The sequence below is a fragment of the Fomitiporia mediterranea genome (genome assembly GCF_000271605.1).
Source record: "Fomitiporia mediterranea MF3/22 unplaced genomic scaffold FOMMEscaffold_3, whole genome shotgun sequence".
Lineage (NCBI taxonomy): Eukaryota > Fungi > Basidiomycota > Agaricomycetes > Hymenochaetales > Hymenochaetaceae > Fomitiporia > Fomitiporia mediterranea.
This window is the reverse complement of record NW_006760388.1, coordinates 891210-911842: the sequence shown is the minus strand read 5'-3', so window position 1 is coordinate 911842 and position 20633 is coordinate 891210. Positions and strand designations below refer to the sequence as shown.

General features: G+C 46.6%; 10 protein-coding genes across 10 annotated transcripts; 6 read left to right on the top strand and 4 right to left on the bottom strand.

The window, feature by feature from the left end:
* The first annotated feature begins 436 nt into the window (after window positions 1–436).
* On the top strand, window positions 437–3211 carry FOMMEDRAFT_103428 (PNK3P-domain-containing protein). The gene is made up of 14 exons (XM_007263485.1): window positions 437–556; window positions 627–882; window positions 955–1042; window positions 1093–1210; window positions 1281–1390; window positions 1446–1521; window positions 1570–1794; window positions 1856–1928; window positions 1981–2083; window positions 2149–2468; window positions 2526–2602; window positions 2674–2910; window positions 2966–3115; window positions 3169–3211. The coding sequence occupies exons 1-10, from the start codon at window positions 454–456 to the stop codon at window positions 2311–2313; spliced, it is 1317 nt and encodes a 438-aa protein (XP_007263547.1). The 5' UTR covers window positions 437–453; the 3' UTR covers window positions 2314–2468; window positions 2526–2602; window positions 2674–2910; window positions 2966–3115; window positions 3169–3211.
* Window positions 3212–3802: 591 nt separating this feature from the next.
* On the top strand, window positions 3803–4858 carry FOMMEDRAFT_144972 (DUF1348-domain-containing protein; the record flags this gene model as incomplete). The annotated part of the gene is made up of 4 exons (XM_007263484.1): window positions 3803–3848; window positions 4047–4212; window positions 4284–4390; window positions 4457–4858. 4 exons carry the CDS (start codon window positions 3803–3805, stop codon window positions 4603–4605), a joined length of 468 nt encoding a protein of 155 aa, XP_007263546.1. The 3' UTR covers window positions 4606–4858.
* Window positions 4859–5765: 907 nt separating this feature from the next.
* Window positions 5766–8252, top strand: FOMMEDRAFT_144971 (MFS general substrate transporter; the record flags this gene model as incomplete). Its single annotated transcript, XM_007263483.1, has 15 exons — window positions 5766–5976; window positions 6041–6159; window positions 6220–6321; window positions 6378–6471; window positions 6525–6676; window positions 6729–6882; window positions 6938–6969; window positions 7044–7137; window positions 7191–7335; window positions 7394–7494; window positions 7551–7674; window positions 7738–7751; window positions 7816–7865; window positions 7938–8030; window positions 8093–8252. The coding sequence occupies 15 exons, from the start codon at window positions 5766–5768 to the stop codon at window positions 8117–8119; spliced, it is 1512 nt and encodes a 503-aa protein (XP_007263545.1). The 3' UTR covers window positions 8120–8252.
* Window positions 8253–8466: 214 nt separating this feature from the next.
* FOMMEDRAFT_79757 (uncharacterized protein) lies at window positions 8467–8944 on the top strand (the record flags this gene model as incomplete). The annotated part of the gene is made up of 3 exons (XM_007263482.1): window positions 8467–8511; window positions 8610–8751; window positions 8898–8944. The coding sequence occupies 3 exons, from the start codon at window positions 8467–8469 to the stop codon at window positions 8942–8944; spliced, it is 234 nt and encodes a 77-aa protein (XP_007263544.1).
* Window positions 8945–9231: 287 nt separating this feature from the next.
* FOMMEDRAFT_17720 (mitochondrial carrier) lies at window positions 9232–10907 on the bottom strand. Its single transcript, XM_007263481.1, has 4 exons — window positions 10702–10907; window positions 10487–10642; window positions 10071–10243; window positions 9232–10005 (listed from the first exon to the last, which is right to left on the bottom strand). Exons 1-4 carry the CDS (start codon window positions 10771–10773, stop codon window positions 9309–9311), a joined length of 1098 nt encoding a protein of 365 aa, XP_007263543.1. The 5' UTR covers window positions 10774–10907; the 3' UTR covers window positions 9232–9308.
* Window positions 10908–11144: 237 nt separating this feature from the next.
* On the bottom strand, window positions 11145–12168 carry FOMMEDRAFT_152697 (uncharacterized protein; the record flags this gene model as incomplete). The annotated part of the gene is made up of 4 exons (XM_007263480.1): window positions 11145–11670; window positions 11749–11892; window positions 11947–12034; window positions 12087–12168. The coding sequence occupies 4 exons, from the start codon at window positions 12166–12168 to the stop codon at window positions 11145–11147; spliced, it is 840 nt and encodes a 279-aa protein (XP_007263542.1).
* A 281-nt stretch (window positions 12169–12449) lies between these two features.
* On the top strand, window positions 12450–13166 carry FOMMEDRAFT_77750 (uncharacterized protein; the record flags this gene model as incomplete). Its single annotated transcript, XM_007263479.1, has 1 exon — window positions 12450–13166. One exon carries the CDS (start codon window positions 12450–12452, stop codon window positions 13164–13166), a length of 717 nt encoding a protein of 238 aa, XP_007263541.1.
* A 160-nt stretch (window positions 13167–13326) lies between these two features.
* On the bottom strand, window positions 13327–14435 carry FOMMEDRAFT_26327 (NAD-binding protein; the record flags this gene model as incomplete). The annotated part of the gene is made up of 4 exons (XM_007263478.1): window positions 13327–13584; window positions 13662–13845; window positions 13908–14242; window positions 14313–14435. The coding sequence occupies 4 exons, from the start codon at window positions 14433–14435 to the stop codon at window positions 13327–13329; spliced, it is 900 nt and encodes a 299-aa protein (XP_007263540.1).
* Window positions 14436–14992: 557 nt separating this feature from the next.
* On the bottom strand, window positions 14993–17778 carry Fmlcc9 (laccase). The gene is made up of 20 exons (XM_007263477.1): window positions 17628–17778; window positions 17505–17571; window positions 17387–17440; window positions 17258–17319; window positions 17171–17200; window positions 17068–17115; window positions 16998–17013; window positions 16923–16939; window positions 16807–16868; window positions 16674–16752; window positions 16496–16621; window positions 16347–16444; window positions 16268–16287; window positions 16186–16216; window positions 15972–16129; window positions 15884–15904; window positions 15589–15819; window positions 15490–15495; window positions 15187–15436; window positions 14993–15128 (listed from the first exon to the last, which is right to left on the bottom strand). The coding sequence occupies exons 1-20, from the start codon at window positions 17759–17761 to the stop codon at window positions 15058–15060; spliced, it is 1581 nt and encodes a 526-aa protein (XP_007263539.1). The 5' UTR covers window positions 17762–17778; the 3' UTR covers window positions 14993–15057.
* Window positions 17779–18462: 684 nt separating this feature from the next.
* On the top strand, window positions 18463–19517 carry FOMMEDRAFT_144967 (uncharacterized protein; the record flags this gene model as incomplete). The annotated part of the gene is made up of 4 exons (XM_007263476.1): window positions 18463–18500; window positions 18908–19004; window positions 19152–19178; window positions 19236–19517. The coding sequence occupies 4 exons, from the start codon at window positions 18463–18465 to the stop codon at window positions 19467–19469; spliced, it is 396 nt and encodes a 131-aa protein (XP_007263538.1). The 3' UTR covers window positions 19470–19517.
* Window positions 19518–20633: the final 1116 nt, after the last annotated feature.

Sequence of the window (20633 nt, the reverse complement as noted above, 5' to 3'; positions counted from 1 at the left end):
AATTAGACAAGGCACTCTGAAGTGATGTTCTGTTGCAATTGTTGTTTCGAGATTTCATGGCTTCTAGAAGCAGATTTATTATGTTGTAAAGGACTCCGTGAAATAACTGGACATTTTAATACGATGCATCAAAATTGTGCTTTCGTGAGGTACTCAGGTGGTGTAATTATACACTCAACCTACCCCATATCATGTTTAGGATCACTTGTATTACACGTGTAGAGGCAATAATAGTGTATAGGTATATGAAATAGTGTGTTACATGACATTTGCTTGCACATGTTTGTGTGTATTTTGCTGCTCTTTAGGTCGGATCCGTCGATCCTTCTGTCCAGTTTGATGATTCACCGTTTGCATCGCCATGGGTGCGTTCCAGTTATGCGCGGCATGTCTCTAAAAGCTAAACCAACGGAATTGAAAGCACCTGAACGTAGACCCAAACCGCGCTCGGTCATGGCCAAGGTGGGAACCTCTGCAGCAACGGCAGTCAAGAAACGTTCGGCGAAAGATATTGAAACTGAAGATGCTTCACGGCAAGAGCCTCCTACCAAGCGAGGTGAGATATAACTCTTTATTTGTAGCCAAAGATATTCATCGATACTAAAGACTTGACGGATATGACTCAGTGTTTCCTATTTTTGCCAAACCCGGCGACGTGGCTACCGTGCCGGAACCCGCTGGTCCATTAAGATGGAAGCAGCCCCCTTTCCTGCCGTCAACTTGTATACTTGGCGAAAACCTGAATGCGGAAATCCGGCCGTCTATTGCTGGTTTTGACCTTGATGGCACCGTTATCAAGTTTGCATTTTCAAAAAGCGGAACTGAATGGGAATTCTGGCATAAATGCGTGCCCATGTTCTTGAAAGAAGCTTATGATGCTGGGTCTGGACACTTTTTGATACTTCCATTACGACGGACATATTGATAACGTGAATTCGTTCGCTTCCTCATTAGACATACTGTCGTGTTCTTCAGCAACCAGCTTTATCCAGAGAAGAAGCTGGCACAATGGCGACAGAAGATCCAACTTATTGCAAAAGAGGTTCGTATGTTGGTCATTCCGACATAAATTGTCTCATTGAATATATACAGCTGCACGAGATACCATTTCTCCTATTTGCTGCGACAGCGAGAGATAGCTACAGGAAACCCATGCCTGGAATGTGGCTAGCGATAGAAAAGCTTGCGCGAGAGGCTGGCGTTACCTTAGGTTCGTAACAATAATATGAACGGTATCGGCTTTCCATTGAAATTCTGGCCTTGGACCTCTTGGACTATAGATAAGCAGAAATCATTTTTCGTCGGTGACGCGGCAGGACGAAAAGAAGACCATGCAGGTACTGACAGAAAGTTCGCGGGAAATGTCGGAATCAAGTTCCTCACCCCAGAAGTACGTTCAATTTGCAGTTCATCCATATTCAAAAATAACGTATCTTGCGATAAAGGAATACTTCCTAAAGCGGCCAGCTAAGCCCTACGAATTAAAAGGCTTCAATCCGAATCAGCTGCCTCCAAATGAAGGTATGGCATTATTTGCTTTTACTAGTCGAAATTAAAAAGTGTCTACAGGCCCAAGGATCACTCCTACATCATCGCCCATTTTACCTGCGACTGAAGAAAGACCAGAGATAGTCATTTTCGTTGGCCCTCCAGCATCCGGCAAGACGTCCCTATTTGAAAGCTCATTCCAACCTGCTGGATATGAGCACGTCAATCAAGATACGTTAGGCAGCCGCCCGAAGTGCTTGAAGGCCGCCGAAGCAGCTATTAGAAAGGGGGTTAGCTGTGTTGTTGGTAAGTAGTCAAGCTGGTCAACGGATTTTCCTCCGTGCCTGCTTTAATGAGTATGATTCAGATAACACGAATCGTGACAAGAAAACTCGTAAATACTATGTCGACCTGGCGAAGTCATTATCTGTCCCTATAAGGTATTCACTGGACTGCTGTTTAGCCGGTGACTTGCGCTGATATCTTTGATAGATGTTTCGTTTTCAAGGTTTCCACAGATCTCGCATGGCACAACAATCTTTATCGAGCATACTGTCTTCCTTTAATTGCTAGCACGAACTCATCCAACACAAAGGTGAAATTTCACGTGGCTCTTCATCTCTTGATACCTTATCGGCGTTAACTGATGGGTTGTACCAGCCAAAACTTATTCCGTATACCGCATTGGCATCCTTTCCTCAAGCCTTTGAGGAGCCGACCGCTGAAGAGGGTTTCAAGGATGTTAAGATCGTCAACTGGCAATTTCAAGGTGACGAGGTACAGGAGAGATACTGGAGGATGTGGCTGCAGATCGATGGCAAATGACGAGTCACTCGTTGATCGAACTATCTTACAATTATTTATTCCCTTCATGCTACAGCATATAGTCACTTGTCTCTAATGTAGACTACTGATAGATTCTAACGGCACCCGATCATTCTTCATCTTGCGCGTTCAGTCCGCTCAAGTCTTTTGTGCCTCTACCGGGTAAACGGGTTTAAGGATTCAGAAAAGCGTCGTCAAAATGGAGTACTCACCCATAAAGGCTACCGAAGAAGTCGATTCCGTCAATTCTTGTCGTATCTTCTCCTCCGTGATTGCTCACCACAAAAATCTATGCGAAATTTTGAGCAAAGACATCAGAAGTTACTCGTGACAAGCGCATGATTCTATATGATTACTCACGTGTAAGCTAAACACGTTTTGAAAACGGACGTACCGGAGAGGAATTGGCTCTCCTTTTCGCACGTCTTCCTCACTGATGTCGAGTATTTGGGCAGCCTGTGTCTCGTCTGCATCCTCTACATCCTCAAAGCCTATTGAGGGGCGGTTTATGAGAAGTTTCAAACTCTTCGGAGCTTGCGCAATATGCTCTCCATTCGTTCGAATCGCTATACTTCGTAGTCGCACTGTCTGGTTGAACTGTGAAGGTGGGGTATGTCAAGCAACGGCTCGTGCATGCATGGGGGAAACTCACAAAAACGTTCAGCAGTAACTGTTCATCCGCATCACTCTCTAAGTATGCATCTGCTGCAGCGTCCTTGGACAGTATGCTCTTCAGTGTATGCTCCTGCGTTTCGTTCAAACAGTTCACTTGAGATGGGTCGAGTTGCTCGCGTAGATTTTTCTAATAGACACGCGATTTGAATTATGAAACTCGAGTAACAATAGTATACGCACATCTCCGGCAGTCTGGGCTTCTGTTGCACTCATGTTGCTTTCCAAATCGAAGGAGAACGACCATCTGTTCACTGAGGAGCCAGATAAGCGTCTAGTCACGTGACAGGATACGTCAAGATGAATGGAGTTTTGAGCATTTCTCCATTCACATCGTTACCGCTCGGTTGATCTTTGTTCATCCGACGAATTAAGCGCGGTCCTCTGTACTTAGTCTCTATTCTTTCTCTTTTCCTTAGTCTCTGGTTGCCCTAACCTCTTGTGCATGACTACCGTATTATTCAGTACTTTTGTGTTACTATTTTCTGCTTTTACACAGGAACGGCACGAGTCCGTTCATTCCGAGTCCGGATGGCCCTACGTCTCGCGAAGCGACAGAAATTGAAATATGAAGGCAAAATGAAGCTCTATCATGCTTTCTAATAAGGTTTCTTCCGAACGGCGGAGTCGTGTTTCACTTGGTTGACGCTTGGTGCACCCTCCTCCATGAGCAACTTCCATTTGTCCACGCAGCTTTCTCAGCCAGTGATATGTAAGTGGAATACTAGTTCATGAACGCATACGTTCCAGTGGGAGCGCTAGAATATGTGACCCCTTCGGGTATGGAAGGAACACACACGGTGATTGGACGGGAAGCATGGAGAATTCGGGTCACTGCGTCTTCGTGCCCACCCTATATAAAAGTTCGCCGTCCTGCAGCCCAATCTTCCGTCGACCGAAATCATGTTCTGTAGTCGCACTTCACGACTCGTGTCTACCTTGCCGCGAAAACTTCACTTTTCGACCTTGCGGCCGCCCGTTCCTCCTTTCACGAAGGAAACTGCACATGGCGAGCAATGGGCATTTCTATCCCAATAACCTTTCTGACCTGTAAAATGCAGAAAAAGTAAAACTTGCCCAGAAGCTGTGGAATACGAAGGACCCAGCCAAAGTTGCTCTGGCTTATACTGAGGACACTATCTGGCGCAACAGAGACCAATTCCCGTGTGGAAGAGCGGAAATAATTGACTTCCTCACGAAGAAGTGGCAGAAGGAGAAGCGGTACAAGTAAGCTACATATCGCGTGACTTCAATCTAAGAATAGATCATATTAACGAAGGACACTGTTTCTTCATAAGACTCAGAAAGGAGCTATTCGCTTGGACGGACAACAAAATTGCCGTACAGTTTTGGTATGAGTTCTATGATGAAGCTGAGAAGAGTTGGTACAGGTGTTATGGTCTAGGTTAGTCATGATATTCGCTTCAATTGGAGAAAGCGCGGTGGATTGCTGAACCTTTCTTGTCATCAGAGGATTGGACCTACAACGAGGATGGCTTAATGCGGAAGAGGCAGATGAGCGGAAACAATGTAAAGATAGCGGAGCACGAGAGGTTTTTCCACGAAAATATGACCGACGAAGACGTGGACAAAGTGTCGATTAGCGAGAAGCACTGGTAAATCAGCTACCTGGACATGGACATTGTTCGAGGTTGCGGGCGATTCTTCCGTGTTTTACACTACCGATGGACATACGGGATCTTGTCTGAACCGCTCCTACAACTATTCCGTCCTTATACTGGCGCTTCGCTAGGCTAGAGTTTATCGGACGGATACCAGCGAGTTAGGATAGAGTATTTCCTATTCTTGCAGTTATCTTGTGGATAAGCTACCGTTGATTGCCGTGTATTTATATCAATGCATTACCTTTTCGACTACTATTCTTCCTTCGATTCACGCTTCCAGGATTAGAGTATGTTCGGGACTCCCTAAGCTCCTGGCAGTAGATCTATCCCGCCAGCTTCGGAGAATGAGGCAGTTCGGCTTGAGACTTCTCAAATCAAATACGCCACAAAGGGCAATGCTATGAACACAGCAGGGTACGCTTCTGCGCCCGTGCTTCCGTATGGTGTTTGTGAGCTTTGCTAATTTTGTTTAGTTTTATTTTTAGCATACAGAAGGCACTTCGGCAGCACTCCCTTTGCATATGGTCTGAGATAGATTAGCATTATTGAGGAAGTCAGAAAGGCTAAAAAGAAAATTGAATTAAAAATTTAAAAAGCACGAATGAGTTTCCGCAAGGTTGTTTCAATTAATCCGCGACATAGTCTCGTCGACGGAATGATACTTAAAATCCTTGTTTCTGACGTCACTGGTGCCTGTCTATGTAGATCTTCGATATGTTTTGTTACTGTAATGTCTTAACGATGTGATAATCGCGATTTGCATCCGAGGCCGTTATCATCTGGACCAGTGAGTCAAAATAATTGTACAGAGACATGGACCGGGTCAAGATCTTTTTTTAAACTCTTTTCTCGCCCAAGGGCAAACCATGAATGGGAAGTAAATCGTCAAAGTTGAGTTGTATGCTCGGCCAGAACAACCTGCGCTGATTGCCTCGGTTCCGAATGGGGTCCTCGGCTATGCGAGCCTAGGGGGCCATGTGGGAACGTAGCCTGCATCTGCTCATCCTGTCTTCGATTATCCCGGCAGGCCCGGCATGTGAACTAGATCTCGTGAACTTTTATTTAGCCGGCCTCAGACATAAATAACCTATTTAAACTGACGGTCATGCTGCAGACGGGTCTTAATAGTCTTTTGCCGCTCAGCTTCCGCCCGCGATGAGCTCCGAAAAACCCAACAGCAGTTCTGAGAAGAGCGCAAACGACCCGAAGCTTGCTCCAGAAGTGGAAACAGTCAAGGATGCTGGCTCAGAAGCTTACTCTGACGAGAGCAAGAAGTGCCTCATCGTTTCTGACGAGGAGCGGAGATTAGTTAGAAAGCTCGACTGGCGAATCTTGCCCATCACCTGCATGATGTATCTCTTCGCTTGTACGTCTGGCCTTGGTACTGTCGCTCGCTGATACGGATCTGTATTTACGACCTCTGCTTGTAGACTTGGACCGATCAAACTTGGGTAATGCACGTCTGCAAGGATTACCGCAGGATACACTCCACGGTGATCCAACCGGCAAATTATTCGACTGGGTCAACTCCGCCTTCTTCTTCTCATATGTGCGTTCCATTACACGCATTCGATTTGCTTGGTCCTGACGATCCTCCTTGTCTGGTCAGATCCTGTGCCAAATCCCAGCTTCTGTAGTTTCGAAGCTTTTTCCACCTCGCCTGTGGCTCGGATCCGCTGCTCTTGGCTGGGGCCTATGTTCTACTCTCATGGTCAGTTCAAATTAAAAAAAGCCATAATATACTGGCTCTGACTGTTATTCTGTAAGGCCACTGCGTTCAACTTCGCGGGTTTGATTGTTGCTCGAGTTGGTCTTGGTGTTTTCGAGGCCGGATTCGGGCCGGGCGTCCCTCTGTACTTATGTTTGTCCGCAAAGCTTGGCACTCTATTCAATCGCTGATTACATTTCTGTCAGCCTATTTTTATACCAAGCATGAGATGGGACTGCGCATGGCATATTGGTTCGGCTTTGCCGCGGTTGCAGGTGCATTCGGAGGCTTAATTGCTTTCGGGATACAACATGCGCATGCTGCCGTCGCGAATTGGCGACTTTTGTTTATCGTTGAGGTGCTAAGTATGCTATCAGAGTATTCACATTTAACTAAATATGCGCATGTAGGGAATACCAGCCTTGCTAATGGGCTTAGTCGCACTCGTCTTCCTTCCTGATAGGCCGGAGAAAACTCACTTCCTTAACGAAGATGAGCGCAAGATCGCAATCGCGAGGATGAATCGTGCGATAAGCGGAGATACGGGATTTGTCGTCAATAAGAGTACGTTGCTTCTGCCTTTTTCGCGCTTGACGAGTAAAGTTATATTATTTCTTAGATCACATATTTGCCGCTTTGAAGGATTGGAGGGTGAGCTTATGCGCACTGTCTGTCTCTGCGTCCCTTTTGCTGTTTGACTGACTTGAAGTGATTGTACACAATAGATTTATGTTGGAGGTGTTATCTACTTCGGTCTCAACAATGCTCTTGCATCCATTTCGGCTTTCTTACCGACTATCATTAAAACGTTTGGTTATAGTGCGTTTTACTGTTTATAATAAACTTTGGATTCGGCTGACGGGATATCTCAGCGAACGCGATCGCGCAACTTTTAACGGTTCCGCCGTATGCAGTGGCCGCGGTTGTGCTTACGATAACCTCGTATACGTCTGACCGTCTGCAGCACCGTGGGATGTTGATGTCGGGCGCGAGTGCAGTGGGCGGTATTGGATATTTGTAAGTACGGGATGCAACTGGCTTTTCACAAGACTCACTCAGGACGCGGAATGTATAGGATTCTCTTGCTTGTGCATAACAATGTACATGCACAATACTTTGCAGTCTTTTGCATCACTAGTGGGACTTATACGACCATCGGACTCATCATTGCGTGGTGTACGTCTTCTTCTTGCAATCTTATCATGATTAAGCCTCAATCGGCTTGCATCTAGTCGCGCATAATCTTGGTTCGGAGACGAAACGTGCGACGGGTATCCCGATGTTCATGGCTATCGGACAATGTGGAAGTGTCCTTGGTTCACATATTTATCCATCGACAGAGGGGCCGCGATACATGTGCGTTCATCTCATCGCTTATTCTGCCCAAATTATTACTCATTCCGAACCATGTCAATACAGAAAAGGATTTGCTGGTGAGTTATACTTAGCGTGCCTTTGTGAACAGTGAAACAGAATCAACTAAATAACTCTCCGAAGTGTCCTGCGCACTCGAGTTCCTTGCTGCAATCTGTGCTCTTATCCTATCTGTAAGGACATTTTCTCTACGTGCAGCGCTTTCCATACTGACTTCCCGGTTAAACCACGCTTAATTTCCGTAGGCGTCATACTTTTGGGATAATCGCCGTCGCGATCGCATCTATGGAAAGCCAGAGCCAGAAGCTAAGGTTGATACCAGTGAACTAGCTGACAAAGTACGGCACATCGTTCGCTTCCAAGTATACTGTTCTGAAGTCTTTTGCTATTTGTTTTGTAGGCACCATTGTTCAGATACCTGACCTAAGAACTTACTGCGAATGTAAATATTTTTAAAAAAGGACTATCTGTTTTTCAGTTATTTTTCTTGCTAACTGTAGAATGTTGTTTGTTTTTGTTTTTGATATGACTGTAAAGTAAGGCAATGGAAGAAACGCGACTTGTTTGAACTGCGTAGAGTTTTTGGCAATGGCTATGAAATATAGAGCAAGGTGTTACGACGAAGATTACCATACGCGCTTACCGTGAGAAACTTTATCCAACCTTTGCCGTTGAAGGGACAAAGTCCAATTGCTGTTAGGCATCAACGCTAACGAACTCAACGTCGCCATAAAACGCCCGTCGAATCCACCGTTGAGGGAAGTGAAGCCGACAATGGCGTCGCTAGTATCCCCATTTCGGTCAACGTACCGCTACCTTGTACGTTTCAACGAATCCCCTTTGCTGTGTCGTTTCTAACCTAATGACCTCATTCCATCATACATATACTACTTGAATCCGTCTAATCCGTCTAATAGCAACGCCAAGCACACGAAAATCCAGTCATCCTATGGTCATGCGTCTTTGGACTCGCTGGACCTGTCCTCGCGGTTGCCGTCCCGCCTATCCGTAAAAGCTTGGGATGGAAACCTACGCCGGAGATACCTACTTCGTATCCTTGTGCGTCTCCGTTTGCCTTGTTATAACATTTTCTACTTCTGTTTGCAACCTTCGTAACTCTGTTTGTATATGCCCTATATTCTTTTCTTTCTTTCTGCTCTACTGTATTTTGACGTTGGTATGTATGTGCTGACGTGCGTTTATAGTGCCAAAACGACCAAGGCGACCAGTATCGGGATATGAGGACGAGTGACGGAGGAGTAACAGTTACTCGTCGTGTATCCGTCGATTCGCGGAATATAAATGCATTATTTCAATAGATGACATCCTATAATCTTATGGATACGTTGTCACGTCTCCGAAGGCCGAGTTTCATTCGATTGTTCTGAGAACAGCAATGCAATGCAAGCACACCAGAAAAGTGAATTTCGATACCACATACTCCACTATTGTTGAACCAGACACGACCTCAAATTTGAATTTAATCATGATATGGGAGCACAGCAGTTCCATTACGCTTGCTTTGGTCCCCTATCAGAATGTGCATAATGGCTATGGAATTATATTTACATCCAAGAAAGCTCTATATTATATATATTTCTCTTTCCACATATTTCCTACCCAAACCTCTTGCTCAATCCATCATAAATCAAGAAAATCATAGCACTACTCGGAATTGCGCGTGCCGTAGTGATGCCCATTCCAGCGTACAGCCCGCGTATGCCCTTAGACGCGTACATTTCGCGTGCAGTGCCCCAGAACGTTGGTGACGGGACATGTAGAGTCTTTCCAGCAGCACCAGCTTTTGAATGTCCGTTGGCAGGGCGTAGTTCCTCGGCTGTTTGTAAGGCACTCTTTACAGAGTCGGCAGGGAATAGTACGACGTTGTATGATACGCCTGCAAATGCACCTGCCACTGCGCTTTCCCAAGCGTGAAGGTCCTTGCTCGTTAACTTCCTTTCAGTTTGATCTAGAGGGCCCTGCAGACGTGCTCGACGACGTAAGAGGAACTCGCAAACGCCCTCCTTTGTACCGAACCACGCAACGGCACCGCCTGTTTCACGGATTAATGTCCCTGTTTGACCAAGCCATAGACCACGTAGACCATGTGTCCTGAGAACGGTGCGTAGGACGGATATTGGCCCTGGGAGAGCGCTGAAATTGGGTTTCTTTGGATGACCAGGGGAAGCAGCACCGAGTATCGCCGCTCCCGCGCCTGCACTCTCTAGCTGTTGTAGCGCGACTGCTGGATTCGAAGCCTCCTGAGCGAGAAGTTGGACTTGCATTTTACATTTTACTAGTTCTATTGGAGTCCTATGAATTTCAATTAGTCAGTTGAAAATGAATAAAATATGAAAGCAAGGATAGAAATAGCATACAACACGAAGCTTGTAACTGCACCGGCACCAGCGGCGGAAAACATTAATTGCCCGGTTGAGAACTCATTCAAGGCGGCACCTGACCACCAGCGACATAATCGTTGAAGTTGGCCGTAAACTAGGAAGAGAGTGGCATTTTCTGCCATGGCACCGACCACCGGCGCCGGAAGGCCCTGCAGAAGAGGAATAGTATTAGCAATTTAGGCCAAGAACGCTATTTGAATTTGAATTTGCCGCCCGATTTATGAACACAGGTAGCGGTTGTTTGTGGGACCAGGCCAAGGAAATATGCATACTGGTTCCGCATGATCGTTACACGCACAACCTTCTTGTATAATATGTCTTTCGGTTCGGCCAAGTCACGGAGACAAGTTGAAGCTTGTTCCGATCCGAACACAAGCAATGATCGTACTTACGCGATACAATCCTCGCAGTCCCTCCTTTCTCCACGTCGTCATTAGACAGTCCATAGGTCCATTGAAACGTGCCGTCTCGTCGAGGACTTGAGCCTGCAACCGCACCTTGCAGAGATCGAATGGGTGTTCGAAGACTTTTGAGACCATGCCGGCTATCTGTTCGCAACAAGTCAGAACTCAACGTGCAACAGTAATAGGAGTAAATAGATGCGTACACTGCCAAAAGCGATGTCCTTAACGCCCTCGACGATGGCTGCATCACGAATAACGTCTGAGGGTGCTTCCATGGTTTACTTGAACTCCTGCCTCAGATGCTAAGAAATTTGCAGAACAGTGAGGGTGGTGGATGTTCTAGACAAGGTGTGTTGAGGCTGTTATTGCATGTTGAAGAGCTGTGTACTCGATTGACGCTGGACTGTCGGGAGCCGACGAGGACGGGTTTATCAAGTACAACAGGACAGGATTAATGAAGAACAGCTCTCGGCGTCTCAGGAATATTTGTTATTTATCATAACTCATACAAGTCACGTGCGAAACTTTAAGTTAGTTTCATGTAAGTTTTAATAAAAATCACAAATACAAACATCAAGAAAATTAAGATAAATATACGTAAAATTAAACCTGCGTAGGAAACGGTGGAAGGGGAAGGGACGGGACCTTAACCCTTCCTGCGCTTCTTCCTACTCTCGTCAAATAGTTCTTCCCTCCTACTTCCAACTCGTTCAAGGAATGCGACCTTCTCAAGGTAGCCTCCACTTCGTCGATTCTTTTCCAGTTCATCAGCTAGGTTTTCCCCGCCATTTTGCACCTTAGTACTCGATTCTCCCTGTTCGCCTTCCGATGCGACGTGTGCACGCCAGTCCATCGCCGATTTCTCCAGTGTTGTGAGTTTCTTGGGTTTTGCGCTGGGCATTGGCGTTAGCACAGTCTTTGCTTTTCGTGGGCCTGGTTTGGGGCGCGCTGTGACAGGTGTGGAGGATCGAGATGAAGACTCTGCTATGGAAGTCGGTCCGGAAGGCCCAGAAGCTCGAGATGCAGACTCCAGAGATGGTTGAATTGCCATGTTGTCCGGAGGAGTTGCTTTATGCTCGGCCTCGTTTGCCCTTTCGGCATCTTGAGAAGGTTGCCTCCACAAAGGCCATTTCTTTGCATCCTCTGAGTCTTCCGGCACTTCAACCACTTCTCTATATCAGCGAAACGCAATGTCAACATTTAAATTCGAGAACAAAACTGGAACCCCAGGTTGCGAAAAACTCACTCACGATACCTCCTCACCCGCGAATCTGTATTTTTTCTCCACCTTCACAAGCCTAGCTTTTTTGACGGGCGGTGTTGAAGCGCCCGAACCTTCGCCATTTGTCCCAGAAACGGAGGACTGGAAACTTGCCCATAAGGACGCACGAGCTCTGACAGTCACATGAATCAACCATTGGCTTTGGTGTAGAAAATAAAGAACTAACTCTTTCTGAGCAGCTGTCTCTGCTTCCTTATTTACAGGGTCAGATTCAGGGGCTGCTGCTGTCTTCGTGGTTTCCTCGTCACTACTGCCTGCAGCATGTTGGTACATCATACGCACAAGACTAGACTTAAGAGCACGCACTTGAATGTTCATTAGGGACGAAGTCTGGGTCATGCTCATCGTCCGAATCCGCACTAAAGACGGCGTTATTAAATGTTGACATGATAGTCCGTAGACGTAATGCTCAGGCTGGTGATGAGAGCAAGGACAGAGAAAGGCAGTAAACTGAGTAATGATTGGAGATGGTCGCTGAAAGACGATCACCTGACCCGACCTCGATACTTTATTAAATAATAATTCCGCCATTTTTCATTTCGACGCTATCTTTACCTGTAACTACCACTGGCAATGGGCGTGGCAAAATTATTGCCGTCGTTGCTTTCTGCTCCCAAACGAAATACTTGCATCAAGATGGCTTGCTACAGCGATCCGTTGAAACGTCTCATGTCTTCAAACGCGTCGACGTTGTCATCTGAAGATACCTTGCTCTCAAACGTACATCGTGGAACAGCCTTTGAGAACCGTGCAATGCTCATGCTACGCAATCTATCTATGTCACTTTCTCGAATCGGTGGTCGAAATGACGGTGGTATCGACCTGCAGGGCTGGTGGTGGGTACCCTACCCGTCTCCCATAGCTCACGAGCAAGAATCCGGTAGCACCACTGACGGTGTTGGAATTCCTCGCCGCCGCATTCGTGTACTCGCGCAATGTAAAGCTGAGCGCAAGAAGCTCGGTCCAAACTACGTGCGTGAGATGGAAGGTGTACTTCACCGGCATCTTCATCTTCCTGGCTCTGAGGAAGAGAGAAATACGAAGCTGCAACCGACTGTTGCGCTTCTGGTATCGGAATCAGCATTCACGAAAGCGACTATCTTATGTGCAATGTCGTCTCCACTTCCTTTCTTTTTATTACATCTTCCGCGTGTTACTTCCTCTCATCCCACTCAAACAAGTGACAAGGAATCAGACTCAGCGTCCCCCCTTGATTCATTCGGTTCTGCTATTTGGAATCCAGCTCTTGGCGGGAGCGGAGGTGTTCTGGGTGGGGATGTCGATTTGCGATGGGAAATGACACAGACTCCTATGATTCACAGTCGTCCGTCACTTTGGTGGCACGGTAAACGTCTGGAAAGTTGGGCACCTATTCTTGAGGAATGAGTTGACTTGAGGCAATAAGTGCAACTGCTGGGCCAAACGTCCAATGTACGCGGACTTCCCATTGGCCTTAGAGCCGAACAGTACACATATTGATTCTGCTAGTACACATTTCAGGAAAGAGATCTTGCTCCTTCCTTCCTGCTCTTTATTCACATTAGATTTATCTATACAGGTCCTGTAGTACATCGGAAACGCGCTTGGGAGACCAACCGGGAATATCGAAATTTGAAATGCCTTCCGGACGACCAACAACCAGCTGTCCATCTTCGAGGAGCAACCAGAACATGGGTAATATATCGTTCGGGGTTTTCTTCAGAGCCTCTTCGAACTGGGAACGAGGGCGATGTGTAATTGTTGCAGTAGGCTTCCCTGCCTTCGCTTGGCGCTCATTCCAAATTGCAGCGAGGTCATTGAAGGACTACGTTTAATAGGGACCACCAGAAGATGAGAAACGCGATTTTCGAGTGTGGAATAAAATAAGCCGGGATGACTTACAATACGGTCCGTTTCGATGCGGAATGTCTGCCACTCGAGCTTGCTTTGTGGAAGCGTGGTTAGTGTGTGTACGATGAACTTCGCTGTATCAGCCCTCGTAGCCCAAGATAAAGCTGGGTTTCCCGTTCCTGGGATGGATAACACTCCGTTAACAAAGTCAAATCCCAATGCCACCGAGAAACCTCTGCAATCAGTAACCATCATTTATCCTTAAGATCTCAATGATAAAGTGAATAACCTCCTTACTGTGCAAGGGCCTGATCAGCAAAGAGTCCAGCAAAGAAGACGACATATGGCAATCCAAGCTCCTTCAGCTTCTGTTTAGCTACCTCCTTTAGCTTGAAGAGTGGATGATCGGTTTGTCCGTGTGGATCGGATCCGTACTCTGACGGTACGAAAAGCTTGACGCCTGCTGTTTTTGCGCTTGCAGCGAGTGCGACCTGATGTTCGATTCCGTGGAGACCCAAAGCTGCGATTACGATGTCGATACCGGACAGGGCGGCTTCGAGTGAGGAGGGGAAAGTGTAGTCGACAGCAACGACCTTCACTCCTTTTGACTCTAGCTCATTCTTGCCCTCAGACTACCGGTAATAACAGTAAATGAGCAAGTCCACTCGAATAAATTTAAGTCGATAGTGTGTTTTTACTCACAGAGCGGGTTAAGACAGTGATGGAGGAAATTACTCCTATGGCCTTCTTTTCCAGCAGGGCATCAATGATGAACTTGCCAACATTACCCGTGCCAGCAACAGCGAAGCTTCGGTACCCAGACATCGATGTAATTATAGAAGGACGATTAGGATGGCTCGGTCGGTCATCAGTTGTCTCTTACATATTATATCAAGGTCTTTGAAGCGTTTACCAAGAAATTGGATGCCCTGATTCATCATTGGCTATATGAAAGTCTCGAGACCTGCCGAATGTACGCGTAATGAACAATCTTTGATGTGAATTAACCGAGGACACTCAAATGCTCAATCATTCAGCGCTGAGGTCATTGCTATTAGTAACGGATCAGAGCCTGTCTTAAATAGTATCATGTGACAATTTGCGGCCGCTGAGTCGTTAAGATCAGGAACAGCCTGCAGTAGATGGACACTGCAAGGTTCCAACTCGAAAAAGTAATACTGTGGTGATCCGCCAACTATTTTTCAGTGAGTCATTTGGCATCAATGCCTAACCCCTTCTTCCATAGTATGAAAGCAGTTCATATTTGTAATCAAATATATCGTCCCTCGGTTTATGTAAATACGCAACATAGGATTTATTTCAAGTGTTCGAAGAACCTAGCAACAATTTCTCATGACACAAAAGAAAACTGTTCAACTTGGGAAGTGTTGAAATTAAAAGTTAACAGATGTACGTTCAGATCCATCTGGCATGAACCTCGATGCTTTCAACCGTGAGCAAGGATGGAAGTGTCGGGGTTGTTTCCATCGTACAATGGGCACAACTGTTGCCAGTCGACTAATGGTGGAAGTTATGAGCGGTACAATCCTACAGCGAGCAAAAACACATGACTTACCGCCTGGAGGGTCCGCCGCCGCAGTGTCGCCAGGATCTTCAGCCAGAACGACTGCAAGGCCGTTCTCCAAATGCCAGTCAATATGGCAGTGGAGGAACCATGGGCCAGGGTTGTCCGTGAAGAAGCGGAACGTGACTTCGTCCCCACCTTGACCAGTTTGTACGACATCGCGGCGCACTGGGTTGGCAAAGTTGTATGTCTTGCTACCTGCAACGCGGATGACATCAAACGCGTGTCCGTGCAAATGGAACTGGATTTGACCATGAGTCTGTGCGTGAACGCTTAGAGATAGAAAAGACTAACTGGATGCTGCCGTAATGCAATGTCAATCGTTGCGTTTCATGCATATTAAAATAATTTTATCAGACTTGGTCCCTCCTTCGAAAAGAACGATCAACGTACGTGGAAATTGCGTCCTGGAACGACAATTTCAATACTCTTGTTTGGAGGCAGGCCAATCACGTTGCCCTGGGGCATAAGCTGGCGGGCGTCCGTTGTGCCAGATAGAATCTGGAGCAAAACAGGTACACTCGGTGGGACGAAAGTATTACCGTTGATGTTGAATTCCGCATGCGAACGTCCGACCTGCAGTCTGAGATTCACATCTGCTCCACCCGGCACCGGTGGACCAGGCTGGCGAATAGTACCAATGTCAGTCAATCGCCATCTTCAATTAGGTCATTAAGGGTTTACTCACAGCTCCCGGGTTAATGAGGGGCTGTCGTCCGTGAAAAGGTCAGTAATATGTATATCGTTGGAACGTGCAATATTTGTACACCACATACATGAAGGTCCGCTTCATTCATAACTACAGGTTTCGCCTGTGCACTCGTAGTAGGCTCTTCGTCGGGTGCACCATCGTAACGAAGAATAGCTGAGTTAATTCCACCTGGAGTTCCTTGAAGTTTGGACTCCGTGGGGAACACTGGGATTGCTCGGATCCCTTGATTGCGAAACTGTTGATTATCCCAGGAAACAACGGCAGGGATAGGAACTCACAGTAGTTACCGACTGGCTGATCCGCGGTCACCTAATTTTTAAGGTCATTACTGCGTTTCTAGCCTAAGGGCAGTCTGCTCACAATTATTGAATAACGTTGAGCTGGTAATAGAAGAAAAACTTAGAAAGAACATCGATCGGGTGTCAGACTGTAAGCTCACCGACGTGAATTTCTAATTGATCAACGGTGAGAGGCTCGTGTTCAATGCCGTCTGCCTCAATAATGGTCATTCGATGATTGTCGATCGAGAATTGGTATCTTAGATTACTCTTAGCAAGCAATCAAGTTTACTTGTAGTATCCAACGTACGGAGGGAAGCACCCAGTGTTGATGAGCCTGAACCGATGACGCTTGCCTGGTTGAGCACGTACAACAGCAAGGTCACCTCCAGCGCTCGAACGACCCAACCCGTTTATCAATGTGGAGTCGGGTATCCTTTATAATTATATTAACAGGTGTGACCCACGAACGTGAAGAATAAACTTACGGAGTCGCGTTCCCGTGGTTGGGGAATAGATCGGGAGCTATCTGGTTGTACCAGTCTGCAAGCGTTATGACGGTTGACGCTGAAGAAACAGTTTGTCAACTAACTGAAAGGCAATGTACGGAAGAGCTCTTACCGTCGTCTATGTCATACATATTAGCAAGAGGATCATTCGGGTCATAAATGACAAAGGCTCCGCTGAGGCAAATAATTAAGCATATTCATTTCACCCTCTGCTGTGAAATCACTCACCGTAATCCATCGCAGTACTGATGTCATGACGCGAACTGGTTTAGACTCCATCTAGTAAGGATTTTGACAACATACCTGTGTAGAATAGTGGCTAGGGGAGAGTTCTGAGTTCGGAATCAAGTAGAGCATGAAATTCTAAACACACCTATGGTACCAGAATGTTCCGGCCTGTCCTGGAACCGAGAAATTGTACCTTTCGTACCTAGCATGAGTTTTACTATCCAAGTAGATAGATGAAAGTGACTCACAAGAAGCTATGCTCCGGAATAATCGGGCACCTGCAACACTGTGTAAAATTCTTTCTGCGTCAATGTAGCACAAACGGCTCGACGAACTGGTTTACAAATGCAGGCCCATCCATCTCGTTCGTATGGGCTTGGAAGAGACCATGCCAGTGCTATTGACCAATTCAAAAGGTCAGCTCTGAGCGTCGTATCGCTGATTGCCCAAGGGGAATCACATACGATAGACGTTGCCCTCAGCATCGTTGTATCAGTTGTGCTGACAGTGGTGTTGATCTAGATATGGCTATCATCAGCGAGACTCTCCTTATGGCTAACATAGTCAGATTCAGACACATACCAGGAATTGATCTCCAATATTTCCGGTAATGAGTGGCCCCGGAAATCCACCGTTAGCGACGACAGTCCTAGGTGTGTTGGGCATCAGATAGCAAGTCAGAGGATAGAAGACTTCGAGACTTACGGACGGCTAAAGCCATTTGGTGCTAGCTGAGCGTTTACAATGTCCAAATCAAATCGTTGGACAGCAGCAACTGCTGGCGCAGCGAGTCGCACAGCAGCGAGGGCGGAAGAAGCAGGCGAAGTATGCCAGCGCATATTGAGTCCTAGAGACTAGAGAAAGGTTCTAGAGGAACGACTGGAGAAATTGGTGGCTCCAGAACGTCTCTTTATACCGGTGCTGCTGAGGGGCATCTCATTCTAGCCAAGCATGCAAGGTTTACGGAACACTGTGGCCGCTCTCCTAGGAAGACGAAGCAGGATGAATTCGGAACCGACGAATCCCACAAGTTTGGAGACGTATGACCTTGGCATCGTTTGCGTGCGAGAAAAGCCGATCTCGAATATTGCTTTGCATCATCAAAATAAACGTCGGCGAGGCATGAGGCATTTTACCGGCTAGATCAAAATACAGTCGAATGAGCCGGAATCGGAATTGAAGGAATGTTGAGGGGGGTTCCGCAATTCCGTGCAACGGCGCTTGCTGGCTCCAATCAGACTTGCAGGGCTCTGTTCCATAAGTATCACTTCATTCAAGCACACGGAGAGCAATCCCCTGTAACGATAACTTTTTCCCGGGGAATAAAAGAGTCACAATTGGACATTGACAAGTCGTAAGACACATTGACAAATGCAGGCACCCTGGTCTTCGCCTGTAGTTGAAAACTAAAGCTCTCCGGAAGTAATATAATGTCGTGGATGGATATATGGACCGGGATGATACCAAGCTCGAGTCACAACGAAAGGCTACTCGCTAGCTCAGGATCCGCTGGTTTTTGGACCGATCTTGAGTACAAGAAATGCCATCAATAGTCTCTCCAAGCTTGATCAGCGCAAGGTGAGGCGATGTGCAGGAAAGCAACATAATAGTTACGGGAAATTCGTGCGCAGAGAGTTCTTACCTTTAGCGGTTCATGAACGTGAAAGACGCTGGTGAGTTGTAACCTTCGTGCGGATCCGGATTGAAGGAAATATTGATCACGTGGTAAGGAAGACCATTGCTGCTTCTACGGTTCTACCCAAGCATATATCATAGGCTCTTCCCTCCCACAACCGCCTGCCACATGTGCTGCCGGCACGGGCTCATTTAAGCCCTATACTCTGTATCTGTATCCATCGAGTTACTTGAGATCTCACCTTCAGGGACCATCGTTTCCGAAGCCGCCGGACATAGGAAGGCATGCCTCCGTTCCAGACTTGTCTTTTCAATCGCGTTAAAACTGCCATGTACCTGAACTTCTGAAGGATACGCTCGCTTCTTCAATTCAAGTCGTTATTTCGAGTCAGTGATTTCGAGCTCGTGGGAGCACCTCAGACGGCTACCCGCGTTAGATTCGGCCCCGTAAGTGATTATCGCAATCCAACTCTCACACAGAACATCATTTCTACGCAATGTCAGACAGGAACATGGTTCGGAAGGTTGCCATACACTGTCAAATCGGAGCTTGCGACGAATTGGACGCTCCCATGCTGCCGAGTTTTATTCTAGTATGTGCTCCGCCTGATCAAAAGACATGTGAGTCAATTCCGCTGTGGGTAAGTTGGAATATGTCAGTGACGAACGTTTGAATAGAATCTTATACAGCACAGTGTGAGCGTCAAGTCCGGTCTTGTTGAGACGACTTTTACCGGCGGAGCACCATCATTCCACGACTTCATCGGTGTGGCATGTTTTAGTGACGCCCCGCAGATTCATCCTACTGTTTCCGCATTTGTGAACATCTTCGGACGCAATCTCTTGTCGACCGTATGCGTAGATTATAGACTCCATGGCATAATGACAAGGGAACGGCGCATAATTCCGTAGTCCTTACTTCCTTTTCTGAAAATAGATTGCTGTTAAGCTCATCTAAACCCTAAACACATGCAGCCCAAAACTTTCTAGAAACGCAAAACGCTGGTATTTTTATCAAAGGTTACTATAGACCAGTTTCGGGGCTGTACAGGCCATTAAACTCTACAGATATCCGGGCAAAGAGATGTCAAAGCTACATGCACGTTATTGCATCTCATGCGAAGGTCGTACCCAACCTCAGCAGCTATCTGATAATACTTTACCGACCCATTCTTTAGCAAGATTTCAATAACCTTCGACTGCCACTCTTCCAGCTCGGTTCCTGCAGGCCATTTCAGTTCTCTTCGGACATTGTATAGCCCGTGTCTATACATACACTCCAAACATGAAAATGCTCCCCGTTTGTCTTGAAATCAGTCCTTGATAATGAGTACAAATGAAACTCAACGGTGGAGTTCTTCCGTAACGAATGTTTTCAGGCTAAGGCGATATACTTAAAGCCCTGTGGCCAATCCAACCAAAGAAGATAAAAACAGCTAGGTTCAACGTTTAAGATGGAAAGGGAGAATATATGCTTGCACTCTGATCCACCTCAATGCGGAAGACACGTCGTTCAACCTTACTCCGAGGAAGAAACCGTGCTCATTCACTCTAAAACGAGAAAATTTACCCCCTGGCTGAACACAAAATTTCTACAGTTCCGGGTACCTGGATAGTGATCTGGCCTTGGCGATTCAATTGTACGACTTAGTGGACGCTGGTTAAACTTGCAGTGGAACACCTTTCCAGCAGAGTTACTACTGAAGAAAACAGCGTACAACAATGGCAAAGCCACTGTCTTCTGTCTGAACCCCTATTTTCTCTTATTGAATGTGACTCACCTATTCCCTAAGACGACTCTGATCTAAATCGAGAGGGTTCGAATAATCTGGTCCTAGCTATCGGTACAGGCGGAACGAGTACACCCCGAGAGCGGCGACTAATAAGATAACTACTATAACTCTGGATAATACTGACAAATGTAGAATCGAAGGGTCTAGAGGCGCCTAACGCCACGTTTCTTTTCACAGATGGGTTACTGTGGCCATCTATTGAGGCGATTGACCGCGGAGACGTCAAGGAGGCATTCCTAGACTCATGCAGAGAGTGCTTCATCAATAACTTTGCCAGTGAGCC